Here is a 17323-nt window from a genome sequence, read left to right on the forward strand (position 1 = left end):
TTATATCAATATGTTTTCCAGAAATACCGGTTGCTCCTACATCAAGGCCAAGACCAAGTAAGTTATCCAAACATTTACCATTACCTATTGAGACACCTCATTACACCTGGTTACTGATAATATGATAATTATATAACGGTGAAATATTTAGACATAATTAAAATATGCAAGATTCTTTCATAGAGTGGTTGATCCCCTATAAACTGTTGTTCAATTAATTCGTAGAATTTTGCCTTATTCTGGTAATTCTAACAACGAAACATATTATGTGTTTTATTCGAATAATGAATAAATCGATATGGAAGCCGAGGTTCCGATGAAGTTCGAGATAATGAGACTGGGCTATAGTGTATACATTATTACGACTTCTGTAAACCAACTAATTTTCACAGTGTCTGATTTTCGCATTTATATGCCGAATGATCTTTTCACGGATACCTAATTTCGCAAGTTGGAGTCTTTTAGCTCTGCTAGCTTATGCTTGAAAAATTGGAAGCGAAAAAAATGGTTTACAGGACATGGTTTTATAGGACATTATTAAGAAATATGATAATCATTAGTAAATAAGGGACATATGATGCTACTATCATACTATAAATAAAATTTCTTTCGCGTGCGATTTATATTCGCGATTCAGGTTAGTTCGCGAAGGGTCATCCTCGCGAATAACATTTTTCTATATCAGATTGAAAACAATTTTAATTAAAAGATTATATCTGCTAAAATTTATCACTGTGAACTTATTTTAAACGGAAACCATGAAATTTAGTTGCCACAAAAAATAGCTGGTTTTACAGTATACAATACTGTCCTTCTTTAAGACCAGGTTATGTACACCACATGTAAAGGGACATTGGCAGCGCACCTGTGGAATATTGATCCACGTACTTTAACGGTATGCGGCTAATTCCGCATCAAATGTACAAATTCATAACTTACGAGACGTTACTAAACTGTAAATCAAACCTATAATTCTTTATTCATTTTCTTTGGTTGGGAAATGTTTCCTCTGGGAGAAAATCATCGAACTTAATCCTCCGCAAATCTGAATCTAACTAAATTACAGTATCACACAAAGCGACATACAGCCACGCTGTAACCCCTATACATTACCTTTAACTTAAGTTCCCTCTGAATCAAACATTTCATTTGTTACTAATATAACGCCCACTGTCACGATTAATCCAAAATATCAAACTCCCTTACGGTTGAAAACGTCCTAAGAGCGATCCCAGACCGTACTTCAGTAAAAAATGCAATAACCGACGAGAGTCACGTCGCTTGGTTTACTCGTGTGAAAGCCGTAGCCAATGCTATGATTGATTGTAGATTTTGGAGAAGGATTTTCGTTTAATGGTTTGGATTGAACGCTAACACTCTATTACTAGACGGAAGAAGAGTCGCGGATTGACGAGCGACCTAGGAAGCAAGCCCACCGTCTGTCTCTCCCGTACCTATACCCAACTACCTATTTGAAATCAAAAATTATTTTGTTTGGTTCAGGTCCATTTTGATGCCTTTCCAATTCACGGATTTGTTATGACTTCAACGGCGAGTCCTGAAAGAAAACAACCATACCCATTCCTTGTGTATACAGTTCGCACTATTTCTTCTTGTGGAATGTTTTTCAAACGGCATCACCGGTCTCATTGAAATCATTCCGCCTGTGAGAGCATTACGCATTTACGTATTGTGTGTGGCCCGTACACCTGGTCGCAACCGCTCGAGACCATTAAGTACATATAGAACACGCGCGTAAAAAAATAAGGTTTCATCAAGCAAATGAAATCTACAACGGTATAAGTATCACACATTAATAGACTGACGAAAAACCTGTTTAAGGGATTATTATTAAGACATAATTAACCAGTTTTTATGTAAGCATGGCCTACTTAGATCCGCAAACGCGCAATCCAAATCATATTCACAACGAGGGCAATCAGCCGTTACAGATCATATTTCAAATTAAATACTGTTTGAATGTATTTTGGAATTAACATCTTATTCTGTGACTTTAATGTGTGTTTGAAACTGCTCTTTATTTGTCTATCGACGTACACAGTAAGCTCCCGTTTATACTTGTGTAATACCATATTATATTTAATAAAACATATCAGAAATTGATTTCTTTTGACGTTAATCCACACTTTAGGGTTTATTGCTTGATAACTAACGAATGTTGTGATGGAGCGGTTTACTTAAATATGATAACCTTAACCTATTAGTGTTTAGTTATCAGTTGTACGTATGTTTATAGTCATTGTTATCAGGGATTCCGAAGGTTAAATTCGCGCAAACATTGTTCTAATTCTGTGTCAAACAATACAACATGGACTACATAGAACTCTTTGTTAATTTCACACCTCCAACACTGCAATGATGGGTCTATGTAACGTTTTCACACTATTAACACTTTACATATGAAAACTAGATTATAAAAATTATATTGAAATGCACCGCAAAATTGTTTACTCACTGTTTAAAGTATAAACATGGCATTTCTGATCATTAGAATGGCAGATTAGTTTGGACGTGGAGACAGGTCGTAATTCAAACTGTCTAGACAAATCGTAAAATGCTGCTAATGTCTTAACGCCCTGCTTAATACTTGGTGGCTCGTCATCAGCGGGGGAAATGAATATCCTTCATTTTGATAACTTAGTTTCATTTTAAAAGGGGATGGGATTGTATTAATTATCGAAATAGGTGCGGTTTGGATAGAAATATCAAATTTATATTTACAGAGTACCTGACTTTGTCGATTAGGATATACACACCTAAATAAATGTTATAAGTACCGTGTTTCGTCTAAGTATTTCTTGTGTAAAAACGTCGACTTGTACATGTATTTACTACCAGTTTATGTTTTACCATAGAGTAATGTGTAATCAATAACGATATTTTTGTTAATTTAAATACAAAGTGTAATCACATCTAGAAAAAAAAACGGCAACCGATAATATATATTTATAAGGTTAATAAAACTATGTAACAACCTTATCATAGGTTTATACGTGTATAATATTGCTTTAACTATTAACTTAGAGGCAGTTTTGCTCTGATTCATACAGTAATAGACACTTATCATTAAAATAATGATATAAAGTCATTAGCATTCATCCTTGTTGTCTATTTTCTTTTAAATTTAATTTTTTTATGCAATACTGACATTGCATATTTCCAAATGTTTTCTTTGTGTGTATTCGAAAGTATGCTTTATGTAAATGTCTAAAGCTGAATCATCTATGATGACTAGTACGATACACACAAATTATCTTAAGTATTAACACTTTACATTGTGAGGCTTTAAATGTACGATTGATCTCCGTATTCCCAAATTTGTTGTCCTTGGTTCATGTTCTAATATGTCTTTCCTTTATTTCAGCTGTTTGTGGAAAATGCAAATCGAAAAACAAGAGAGTTAATGTTCGGAAATATTGTCGCAGAGACTTCGGTGAGTCTTGATTTCAATTAAACACATTTATATCTCTATTATTGACAGAATTCATCTATGGTAAGAAAAGACGTGTGTAGTGGATCACAAAATAGATATACTCAAAAGCATAAAATCAGGACATTGTTAGCTCGGGATTCTGATATTCTATCATGCGTTTTGTTCACTTCGGGATGTAACACGTCAGATGCAGCAAAGTCAGAGTTCCTGATATGAATTCTACAGGCAATAACATATTGTGGTCATGACCATGTGGGGTGGGATGGTGGGTTGCTAGCGGAAGAACACCAAAAACCCCTAACTACATACTTAACACAGCCTGTATTAATGAAAAATCATAGAAATGACAAACGGAAAATTAACAGATTATTATTCAAATCCGCTAGAGGAACAGTATGCTCCTAGCAAATAGTAATTTCAAATTTCCATTTAAACAGACAATGTGACGAATGTGTGAAATATAAAGGTCGAAACAAACTTTTGAAAGAATGCAACTACATGTACCATATTCGTCCCAAACAGCGTAAACTCACTATAAGGATCCCTAACTCCCTCGCCCTTTTTGAGGCCTGAATTTTACTTAACTCGAATTAAATGCAGCCTGTGAAGATATAAACAATAGGCTTCTTTATTATGTTTCTTTTTAAAACTGATCAATTCTTTTCTTCGTGCAATAATTGTATGTTCACATTTCATGGTATTAAGCGTCCCTATATTTATTTCAATTCTTAAGCGACATGGGCGTTTATTGGGTCGGATATAGTATGTGTTTTGTACAAAATCATGCAATCCTCTGATGATGTTTACTTCAATTACAGCTATCCACGCTAACATCCTGTCCAGAGAGACTGTTGGAGATATGGTTAGGTTCACAGTTCACGTGATCAGCATCTACAAACCAGATCCCAAGCAGAACAGACGTGGAGAAACATATCTTTGGATTCCTAAACGTGACGTCAAATGTAAATGTCCGAAACTACGGCTCAATCGTCAATATCTTCTGATCGGCAAACACCGGAGGCGGAACAATCGTACCGGATATGACGTAGACAGGAAGACGATAGTCATCCGCTGGAAGGACAGGTGGCAGCGTCGTCTGCGAAGATTCGTGAAGCACCAAAGGAAAGGCAAGTGTAGGTCAAACAGTTCGCTGAGAAAGAAGAGAAATTAAAGCCGGTAGTTTGACATATTTATGAAATAAATGACAGGGGTATTGAAGAGTGGAATCAGGTGAAAAGATGATTGACACGCATTTTTGAGAGAATTGCGATCTGTCATCAACTGATTGGATCATGACAGGCTATTCAATCAATCAAGTGTAACGGGTAACTCTTACACAAAACTCATATATTGTTCAATTACAGAAACACCATATAGTTTATATGGTGAAAACTGGTCTTCTGATGAAAAGCGGCGCGTGATGTTGGTTTATACCTAAACCCATTTAGTTCATGTGTATCTAAAGACTGCTACTTGAGTTACCTTTTTGCACGCGGCGCAGAAGTCACAGGATTCACGAAGGCATGTTTGGCAGCCTGCCGTTTGTGTTACGGAACGCTTGGAGTCCGATAAGGCGGCATTAGAAACTAATTTTAAGTGCGAATATAAAATAGTTTGAAAAACAAAGTATATTTTTCATACACGTGCTTACAAGCGCGTAGTTGCCTCGATTTAAGATCGTGCTCATATATTATTTGTTTACAAAGTTGGGGCAGTGATGAATACATTGTGAATAACTCGCTGTTTATGTGTAATGTCCCGACACGCGAAGTGATTGTGGACTTTATCGTTGTATTGTAACCGTCATAGTGTCTGTTTTTATGTAAACATTACATATTTGTATAGTATCTGAGAAATGTATATAGATAATTTAAGCGTTATATTTTATTGTTCAAGAAATCCGTTTAACTATTTGTGTTATATTATTACCATATACTATTTGACACTGTTTGAGAAAAGAATACGTGTATGTTGTACCTACATTGGTGTATATGGAATCACTGTAATACTGTTTTAAAATGTCTTATTTGCGGACATGGAGTTGATATTATATAAATTGTACATTTCAGTGAGACGTTAATCTGTCTTAAGAAATATTTTAACTTGGGACAAACATTTATGGAAAATGTGGAAGCATATTTAGTAAGCATCATTTGCATTAGAAATTGTTCAAAAATAAAGTAAGTTCTGCGTCTTTAGCGCAGGTTGTTTAAAGCTACTCCAGTAATAATGCATTTTATTTGTGGAATTCTTATTAAGAAATCTATATTAAAGGATTTAGTAATTTAATTCGAATGAATAACGTCAATAATGTTAAAATTACTAAATGCATCCCAAACTTAAGTTCAAACGAAGGAGTCCGTAACTTAAGTTGATATTGAGTTCATATCTAAAGTAGATTTAAATGCGTTCTTAATTCAGATGGTTCTTGGCACTTTCATAATGAAATAAAACTGAAGACGTCCACGATCAAGATAGTGCCATGGTCAAGGACGTCCATAACTAAATTGGTAACAAGTGTTTCCAATTTTGATCCTATGAAAGTCCTCCGTTACGGAGGACAGTTAAGAGTGTCCTTATTTAAGTTAGGACGTTTAGTTTGATGATAGTTGGATTGTGGTTCGGATAGCTCGATATATCAAAAATAACAGTACAGTAAAATGTTGAGATACATATTTTTCATTGACTCATTTGTTATTATATTTAGATGTTACGAAAATGTAAATAAATATAATGTTATTCTACCGTGTTGTTGATAGTTATCGAAACATCCCATATTATCATTTATCACGTTTTTGAACCATGTATTCAGCCAAATCACTCGAAGTTTTGAATCAGATCTGTTTTAAGTACACTCGTCCGGAATCGTTCATCCCGTCCGGTTTGTATTTACCAGATGTTCGACCTGTTCCGGGAGGCATGTACCGAGATTCCAATCTAGGTGTACATTGATTGGCTGAGTTGGTTTTTAGCCTCTCAAATAATTAATAGTGTAATGTTTTGGTTGTGTCCCTTATTCATCTTAATACGAACAATCTCATGTAAATCGTCATCTAAAATAAAATGAAATAATCTGCTAACTTTGTTTTATCTTATTTAATTTTTCTTAAATAGTTTATATTTGTTCTGTGTGGAAATGAAGCTATATTTAGCATTTTACTCTCGTTTCTAACAGATTTCATTCTTTCAGCTCTGGGCTTTACTATAGGCAATAAGCAAAGTTTTTTTTATTGAAGAATATTGTATTTTTATAAACAAAACATATTTCAGAATGATTGAAATGAAATATACGTAGTTCATTTATTCATAATAATTTCTAATCCTTAATAAAATCGTTTTATGAAGACGCGACACGTATCATTAAAACTATTGAAACACTTATATCTAGTGTAAATGAAAGATAGTGATACAATTTTCCACCACACTTAGTCAATAATGAGGCACCAGTATCGACAAATACAATCAGTACTTCACTAGGGTACTTTTGACAGGATTAATGATAAGATCAGAAATGTCCTCTAAAAGTTAGCACCTAGATCGCACCGCACGTATGATATCTTTACTATTTAATTATATTTTGAATTGAGTGTCTTCACTTTTTAAATTGAAACAAGTGACTATGCTTATTCATAAAAAGTTTCCACTTAAATCTGGTAAAGAAATTTGATAAAAACAGCTAATTACATTTTATATAATTAAGCCTCTTAAATCTTCAGATTCAATACTTCAATATTCTGATTACCAGAAGACAAAGAATGAAAGGTAGAATATAATCTGTCTACCTGACTTATTATGAAAATAATATTTCATTAAGATAAATAATAGAACCACCATACCTGTCATATTATGAAAATAATATTTCATAAAGATAACATGAAATCGTAAGTGGTGCACTTACGATGGATATTAAAACTTGATATGATCTTTTATGTTTTAATGATCTATTTTTTCCAGTATTATGTTTAAATCAAAGAACAACATGATAGCATAAAAAGGTTAACACCCATAATGTGTAATACGATAACGCAGTCTCCAGTCAAACTAAGTTTGTGTGATTACAAAGTGTGATGTACTTGTGCCAGATCTTGGCCATGAGATTTAGGAAGAATACTAGGAGAAAAACTATCGAACCTATATATATGTATCATCAGTAACAGGCGAGCATGTGTGCTTCTGACAAGGATACCTGGCAAGAAGTTTTGCTATTTAATGTCAAGACATCTTGGTTGATTGATAATTTATTGGGTTTAATGTCACTATTTCGGTTATAACCGAGCCTAGGACACAAAAAGAATATATCTATGTGGCTAGCGTAATCGTCTATAAAACAGATAAAAGGCAATATGTAGCAATATCACAAAGGTTTTAACACTCAAAATCAAACAATTCAGAAACTAGGCAAATCGTACTTACCATGAGACTGGACGATGAAGTGACTTTTACAATATGAGAATAACTAAAACCAGGTAATTAAAAATTAACCACTTTGAAATAAATGACGTTACTGTATAACATGAATATTCGTGTGTATTTTTTCTCGCGGTCTCTAGCTTTTATAGGATTTCGTGGATAGAAATAGGTGTGGTTAGTTGATGGAGCAATAGTGATAATAATTATAAACAAAATTCGTTGTTTTTATTTTCGTGGTTCCACTTCAACAACGAAAATATCTACACCACTAATATTTCATGTTATACAGTACTGGCACATACAAGGAACACCAACTAAAGAGTGGAATGGTCAACCTCTGCCGACGAACAACAAAGTGAAATGATTCAAAATTATAGCAGTCAAACCTGACAATAGTGACCACCAAAGAAACAAAATTATCTGTATAGACAAGCGGTTTTTATACATAGGTCAAAATTTTTAAATGATTACGTTGTACTTCTAGAATATAATCTTAAATATCTTATCCACTAGTGCATTATATATAAACATCATCTTGAAGGTCTGTTATTATCCACAAAGAAGAACTAGTTGGCTGTCATTCAAAGGTGGTCGCCCAGACAGGTTTGACTGTACTTATTAAGTTGGTTAATATACAGAGCTTATTTATAACCTCTTACCAGAAAAAATGTAGCTTTAGTGGCCAAATATTGCAGGTTCAGTGCAACTTCCAAAGGAACATCTATATTGTTGTGAAGGTATGTCTAATTCTGGTTATAACACATTCTGAAAGAAGACACCGAACGTTGAGAGTATCGCTGGGTCCATGCAAACACTAACATTTCAGAACGTTTCCGCGTATATCTGTTTTGCCAATCAGAATATTGTTATGATGCGATGCATGATTGATGGGACAAGCATGATGAGGAAATTAAAGAAATGCTATATAAATGGTTCAATACAAATTAAATCGACAATACCAATTCTAAAAAATAAACAACATTTTTTCATTGGTCTCGAGACGTCATTACTCACAATGACAATGGATTTTCCACGCGTACTTTTAACACGACTGCCATACAGCCACACACTTCAGGAGGTATGTTAAAAGACTTGTTCGGGACGGCGGTATGAATGGCAGATTAATCAAATGTTTTTGGGTAAGGTGAAAGTCGAGGAGGCAGATGAGGTGTGCAGACCCCAGATGGGTTCTTCAAACATGCACCCCACTGTTCTGAAGGGTACTGTCGGTACGGGGTGACAAATCGACGACCTTTAACCTTACAACTGTCAGAATTGTGGATCAAACAGACTTGCTCCTATTGCGAGGGATTATCGAGAGCTTGGTTTTACAAGTTCGATGAATGAAGGTGCTATTGTACTAAAAAGAACGACATCCTTGACTTGATATGACTAGATTTATTTCACTCTTTCATAAAAGAATGAGAACTATATAGATAAAGAAATATTTAAGGGAGATAGCTTTTATAGGCTTGGCCACTATATCTGACCCCGATTTCTCGAAACAAACTAAGTCCAAATTTTGCACATAAATCACATAAAGAAATATATTGTTTTGACGTAAGTCTGCACTTTTGTTTCGAGAAATCAGAGTCTGAATAACAAAATGCCTGACTTGGTTTTCCTTACAGACCCTGTTCACCTGTCCTCATATGCACAGAAATTGATATTCTAACCTAAGCATTGCTACGTTAACACTGATGTACTGACTACAATAATTTGGTACAATCAAAGCTTAGCGCAAAATTGATCTTGAACAAGTTCACACAATGATGAATTCACTCATTCACAATAATTATTACAAATAATACAATTAGCACAAAGCATATAGTCCATGCTTTAAAGAAAGCGAAAAAAATGAACGTGATTACCTTCTTATAACAACTTGCTAGATGAACGCCATCCGCTCTATAACCAATACTAACGTACGACCAAGATTAAATTATCGATATATTTGCATAACAGTTGAAAATAATTTTGACATATATAAAAAAAACACCCTACCACTGGTACAAAACACATGTTCATTAAAGCAGTTTCCTAATTGGCATGACGATACGAGCTAGCCTATGCATCTATCTACATAGATCGAGGTACATTTGTATAAGATAATCTAACATACCTAAGATTTGCTCTACAGCATTTTTACACTAGTATGAGTATCATCCAGAACGTATTCCGGTGTTTATGAGAAATACCTCCCCGGTTGGGGGGATGTCAACACTGCGAAGGGGCTGTAAACCGCCACCTGTCCCTTCTCCAAGACTACAAGTCCTGCCTTATCTTCACGACGTCCATCGAACCCACTTTGATGTTAGTGGCACGCGCTATTGGTGCAGACGATATGCTACAAGGTGGGAGTCAAAGTGACTTAAAAATATGTAACTATTAGGCCGTTTTAGTGTCGTTTTATGATCCAACCTGGCAAGTCGGAGCATAAAGTTACACGGGTGTGTAAATCTAGTGTGAAAAATATCCTCTGTATACGACTTGGGCTTATTAAACGCTAAGGACGGATTAAGTTAGGTTAACCTGTTAGGTGTTCAGATTTGACGACCTTTTTTTCTCCGCCCAAACCAAGGACTTAATGTAAATGAGCATGTGCGGTCAAGGTCAATTTCGAAACGCCATCCTGAATAATTACCGACTAAATTGGCTTTAGAAGACTACTCTTGTGAAAACTCTTCTAAAAATAGAACATTTTATTGTCTCATGCTATAACAAAAGGAATTGAGCAACAGTTCGTGCCTTTTAAAGCACTCAAGATTCTTCATTTGTTGCATAGTTCTCTTCGTCGATGGTAATAATATATCAAAACTTGATGAATGCTGGATTTTATTTATTTGCAGAGATAAACCTTCGAGAATTTTAAATCACATGCGAAAGGGTTTGATTGATTGGTTTTGTTTTAATTATTTATCACTATTATTCTATTAACAGTCAGGGTCATGTAAGGACGGCCTTAAAGTGATGGACATGACAATGTTTGTTAAATTGATGACATTTTAGTACCAGTTGATATGACGATGTGATTTACTTGGTGATTTGACGACTAATGGTGTGACATGGCCATGTAAAAGAAGCTGCGGTATTTGTGCTGGCTGACATAGAAATAGATGTTTTTAATAGCATCATTTTCTATTAAAGGGACAATTCAGTCTAAGAGAACATTAAAATTTGTACATATATCGGAAAATACCCAGTTCTAATAGGCTCTCAAATGGGGGCCGCGGTGGCCGAGTGGTTAAGATGTCCCGACATATTACCACAAGCCCTCCACCTCTTGGATGCGGGTTCGAATCCCATGTGGGGCAGTTGCCAGATACTGACCGCTGGCCTGTGGTTTTATTCCGGGTACTCCGGCTTTCCTCCACCAACAAACCTGGCACGTCCTTACATGACCCTGGCTGTTAATAGGACGTAAAACTAAACAAACTAAACAGTTCTAATGGAAATTAGATCAGTCGGTTTTACTCTGATATGCCAGAAAAGCCCATGGTGGTGAAATGCGTGTGAAATGTTCAAACTCGCTCGCTGTCCGCCATTACACATTGTGGTCGAACATCTTGTATGCCGAACCCTGTCCCTTGCTCGTAAAGTAATGCAACTTTTGTCTAGAACTGCTCAAATCGCTCTGATAGCAGTGTGTTTACCTTATTATGTGAATTGTCTTGCCAAAAAATCATTTATCACCTCCTCAGTGGTTATGTAGTTCATTTGTTTAACGTGCGTGACTTTGGCTAGGGTATGGGTACAGCGTACATATTGTACCTGCTTAATCGTATTGATCAACGATTTGTAATTACAACGGTATCAATTAAAATACTAATCAATGACGTGGAAATTGTCAATATTTTATGTTATATGTTTCATAAGAAATGTAGAACAATACATTTATGCCATATTTTGCTTTTTAGTTATGTAAAAGAATTACCCTGAGTGAAAAGTCCCTTTAATATTGTTAATAAAAAATGAAGATATCTTTCTGAATAAGGAAATAAACTATTTATAGGACATGACACCTTGCATATTTACAAAGTGTATAATAGTGCTAGCACAATGTTATCTATATACTTTAATTAGAACACAATAGGTTTTTTTAATTTGTTTTAAACTCCACTTTTATAAACAAAATACCAGGGCAAACAATACATTGTGTACGTACCATACGCATAAAGCTGAAATTCAAACTATTCATGGCAAAATAGGTGTAATTATAAAAACAATCTCACAGCGCAGCAGCAAATGCACCCAAATTTGTTGTATCATGCAGGTCGTTATTATAACAGTCTTATCGCTCTCGCCCCTATAACAATCTGAGATATCAAATGGATATTTAACTACAAAATGCTTAAAACCTAGTCATGTCGTAATAACGCCATTGGATGCAACAGATATGTGATGATTCTGACACCTCCGTGAACGCAGACCTCGATGTACACCTGTCCTGAGGTAGAAGAAATAGGTACAGAGGCATCAACTGTCCACTTGTATGAAGAGCGAATTCTCATTTTGATCAACGAGCACATGTGTGATCGTCACAGCGAGCCGCAAGTCAGAGATCTATTGCATTACAACCCACATCATGGTCTACAAGAGAGTCATTAGCAAGGTTCATACTGTGCGTGTAGTCTAGACCTCACCGGCTTTGTCTCAGTCTGTCAAATCAGACAAATCAATTGGTGCTGCGTAAATGGATTGCCGTCATCTATATATATGGACTTGTCCTTTGGACTAATTTGTTTCCTTGAGAGTATCTTAGACAAATTTTGATTAATTAATCGGCACCTATGTAGTTGTATTCCGGCCTGGGAGTTTTCGACATCTATACAGCGCTGGGCCATGAGAGCAGAGCAGACGAGACATTGGCACCAAGCGTACAGACCTGACGGTGTCAAACACCATTCCAATCCACAAACAGCTCCGTCTTCATACCCACCTTTCCCCAATAGTACTCAGGACCTCGTGTCTTTCTCAGGTTACTAATTAGGACAGCTGTAAAATTATTATTTGAGTAGTTCTGATTCTGTATACCTTAACCAGACATCGACCAGAAGGTCATACAATCAAATGGAGGCATAGTAAGCTAATATTGTTACTTAATTATCTCCCGTTGATTCGTAAAACCCACTCGTAATCCTAGGTGTCTCAATTTTCGATTTTCGCAAGCATTATCTATATTATTTTATTTTCCTGAGTTGTTTTAGTGACAAGTTTTAAGTTCATACCAAATTGTTAAGTAATTAATTTTGAGAAGGATCTCTTTTTATGTAGTAGCTGTTGGCTAATATCTGAACCAGGTCAGGTGAGCTTACCCGTGACGCGATTTAGAAGCTTTTTAAAGCTTATAAAATTATTTTTTCCTATATGACGTTTCTTCCTCAAACAACATATCAATACTTACATTTTGTCGCCATAACCCGGGTCATGTGACCCTTCTTAGATTGATGAAAAACATTTGATTAATCTTAAAGCTATTAGTTAGATGAAGAATTTGACTATCCAGTAGGTTTATGTAGAATTTGATGAGAAAATTGAAAAATGCCTACAGAAGGCTACTCCCAAATTTCTACATTTTATATTTTCTTCTTTCTTAAAAGTTGAATTCACAAACCCATGCTTTTCAGATTAAAATAAAAATAAGCATTGTATTATCTTACATTATTATTTTTTGCTATATCAAATAGTAATATTATTTTTCATTTTTTGGTTTTTCATCAAAGAAGTAACTTTGAGTTCAGAATCGAGGGTTTTGAGTAGTAAACATACAATGCATAGTTGATCCTAGAATTCTAAGGTCGAAAAATGGCTCGAAATGTTACCATCCTTTTGCCAAAATTACATAATAAATTTACCACCTGTCTTACGAAAATTCATAAAACGCTGATCTGACCTCATTTGTACAAGACAAAGCGGGTTAAGACATCTTTGCTTGTTTATAACAAATCATTCTCAGGAAATTAAAGGTTTATGGCTATATTTATGGATACGTGATCTTAGGAATAGGAAATGAGTGTCTGTCGCCAGATCAGCAGCTATTGTCTTAGGTCATAATGATAAGATACAAGGGGAAGGGACAGATCCATTCCGGAGTCAGCTTACCGGATTCGTACCGATTGTTAGAAAATAATCTTCCGAAATAATTGAAGGTTCTGTCTGAAAATCATAATCAAACGTTCTTATTACTAATTCAGCGTCATTTCCGCTCGAGTCACGTTCACTAATGACAATGTGATATCAGGTGAAAAATTAGTCAGTCTTACTCATACCTGTTCTCAGCAAGAACAATGAAATAAATCGATATACATATGCAAATTAGAGACTACTTTTCTTCAGATTGTCATAAAATCTCTCATTTTTTATGATTAAATATACATCAAAATAGACCAAAACTAACATTTCATTTACAAATCTACTGATTGTAACCTAAATAACCAACGATGTACATGTATGTATGAAATTGTTGACGTGCTACTTATGACTATTACCACATGGATCTGAGTATTACTTACAGTGTATTTTAATTTCGTCTAGATAAAAAAATCGTTAAAATCATATTCAACACACTACTAGTACCATGTAGAATATGATTTTTACCGATCTTTTAACTCGACCCTACAATGTCTAATATTTGGCTATTGACATTCCTGTTGGTCGAAATTGAAATACACTGTAACTAATTTTCAGATCCCTGTGGCTATATAATCGGACGGCAAGTCTAGCAACCTAGAGTTGGTTCAATAGTATTATGCAAGTAACCTCAAATGTTCACACCTGTAAATGAAATGTCATCCTCGATACTCCAGGGGATCCGATCACTTACGATCTTTACACCCCTGGACTGTCTCATAATATTACTGGAGGCAACAGAACAGAAAATGTAATTCATTTATGTATGCATTTCAAAATCTGCAAACAATGTGTTTTATGTGCATCGCAGACGGCTTGCCTGCTCCTTTTCAGGAAGTGTCGGTTGGCATGACGGGACAGTTTTACCGCAACACATCACCAGAAATATTCCACTTACTGCGAACAGGGGCGCTGTGACTCCTTAATGTGTACATAAAATAGACATCTTTGTTATATCTATAGTAAATATGCATCTATTGTCCATCAAAATGTCTCTTGTGAAGCTTATATTGCCCGTGTTGCATTTTTCTCTTAAAAATACAAGATAAAAAATTTGTTTCAAATGCACCGAAATACACTCTGCCATTTAAATAATCATTCGCAGTGCTCGAAAGCAAGAACATCTTGTTCAAGCATTGTCAATTCTTAAGTACTAAGGCAAATACAATTATGTTCTCACCGTAAAATGATATTCGGGAATATTTGCTCGGCTTTTTAGAATACTTGCAATGTAAGTAAGGTGTTTAAGTGCTTAGTCTTATCTGTATATGTCGAGCTTATATCTTTAGTTACGAGGTGATGGCGAGCCTAATTCGAATTAAAGTACTCAACCGTAGATACCCTGATGGCTTGGTGCTAATGAGGTTATTGCTTTAAACTTGTGTTGTTGGTGTCTATAAGCCGTTATTATATATATATAGGTTAAGTAAGTTCATTGACTCCCAAAACGTGCAGTATCCGCCTTTAGAATTTAAGATTGTTGCTGTTCTTTAAAAACAAATATTAACATTTTCAATTCTTTCCATCTTAACGAACCTAGAAAATTTCAATCAATTTATTTTTCAATGAAGATGCTTCCTCTACGCATTTCACTTCATTTACACGAGAGTAACTTTCTTCATCAGTCAATTCAAGCAATAGAATTGACAATGAATGCTTAAATGGTGTCCTTAGTATAGCAATTTACCAAAATTCAGTATTGTCAGTATAAGTATTTAATCTGGAAGAATTAAATATTTGATTTATCATCCAGAATGCTTGCAGTATTAATTATTTTTTGCCTTCAATGACATTTACCTTACATGCATGAAACAGACAATTTCTACCGGTTTTACTTACAATTCAAATCCAGACAAAAGTTTCACTTCATTAACATATCATTAGAAACGTTCTTATTTTCTTCCAAAATCTATGCCTTAACTACTCAGCCCCAGTAAACTTTTGTAAAATATCAAATTCATCGTCTAATATATATTCCATCCCTAAGCGGATACGAGGGTACCCCTGTCATCCACAAAGGCAATGAAGGATTTTTCATTCACCATTTTATACTCTATGTTTTGGTAATACTGAAACTTGTGAGTATATACCGACAAAAAACATGTGTATTTAAGGTCATACTGAAGGTCAAGGGTAAAACGGTATTTGCATTTGGTGTACTTCAAGGTGCTTTCATAGGTCCTTTTCTTTTAAGCTATTTTTTTCATCTTAAATTTTATTAAACTTGCCCATGTACGTTTAATAACAATTATATTTCAAAGTTATAGGCATTTAACAGATGAGTCAGTTTGTGATCCAAATTACTGTACATTCCCTTTTTTTATAAAAACAAATACAAAGAAAATGTTTCTCAAACAATATACATTATACTGTTTTATATTTCCGATCGGAGGATAGAACACCGTACTGTAGTGTTTACAGACATGTGACGAAGTTGAGTAGAGAAGAAAGGCACATACTCGACGAGGCGTCCAACAGAGAAAAAAACCCTATCCAAGCAGATTACCAGTTCAAGGGTTCGTCATGTTGTTAGGATCGGTACAATGGCTCCAGGATGGGAGTATCGAAGCTGTTTTTTCATGTATCATGAAGACATCCGCGAGAGGAGATTTGTGGAACAGTTCAAGGTGCGAAGGTGTCTTCGCTATGTCAAATCGAGCTGGGCGCTTGTCAAATCGAGTGAGGGGACCGCTTGTTTCACTTGTAAGGATCGATCGGGAACACCTCCTCGGCGACTCTCAGTATTGTCCGCTGGCGATTAACGTCTCTCCGCGGGACATTTCAAGGGTCCCGTAAAAGAATTTGATTAATTCGAACAGGGTCTTTATTTCTCGTAATCAATATAAAGAGTCTCGCTTACTGTAGACACGTTTGTTATCAAAATAATTGACACAATCTTCAATTTTACAGGTGAGTCGAAGTTTACCCTCCCAAGGTGTTACTATAACAGTGTAGCTGTCTCTCTCAATCTGAGTTGTGCATACGTATAAATGATATAGCATGGCTTCGATTAAGAATTTGAAAGATATATCGACGACTTCTGACAACAACGACAGGACGAGATGATAGCTTTGGCTTAACATTGTAAAATCACTTTATAAAAATGAGGAAATTATAAAGAAAGCAGCGAATCAATTAGTTTAAAACTATTTTATAATATATATTTATTTATTGAGGATGAGATTGCTTAATTAGCCAAATTTGTCTGAATTAATTTAATCGTGCCTTGAATTATAGCTAAACATACATGTAGTTAACTAACTTAAAATGATGTTGCTCGTCAGTCCAGATGTGGATCTGGTTTAGGCGCGGTAATAGGTGGAGTCTTTA

At 35.1% G+C, this 17323-nt stretch overlaps 1 protein-coding gene across 3 annotated transcripts in view; it reads left to right on the top strand.

The window, feature by feature from the left end:
* The window catches only part of LOC138324082 (netrin-1-like), a 46438-nt gene extending 39904 nt beyond the window's left edge, over positions 1-6534 (top strand). For all 3 annotated transcript variants that reach the window (XM_069269124.1, XM_069269123.1, XM_069269125.1), the window contains 3 exons: positions 22-57; positions 3386-3454; positions 4273-6534. In XM_069269124.1, the coding sequence (XP_069125225.1) occupies positions 22-57; positions 3386-3454; positions 4273-4625 (458 nt within the window). In that variant the 3' untranslated portion in view covers positions 4626-6534. The remainder of the gene's footprint in view (positions 1-21; positions 58-3385; positions 3455-4272) is intronic.
* The last annotated feature ends 10789 nt before the right edge of the window (positions 6535-17323 follow it).

The sequence above is a fragment of the Argopecten irradians genome, chromosome 5, assembly GCF_041381155.1.
Source record: "Argopecten irradians isolate NY chromosome 5, Ai_NY, whole genome shotgun sequence".
Lineage (NCBI taxonomy): Eukaryota > Metazoa > Mollusca > Bivalvia > Pectinida > Pectinidae > Argopecten > Argopecten irradians.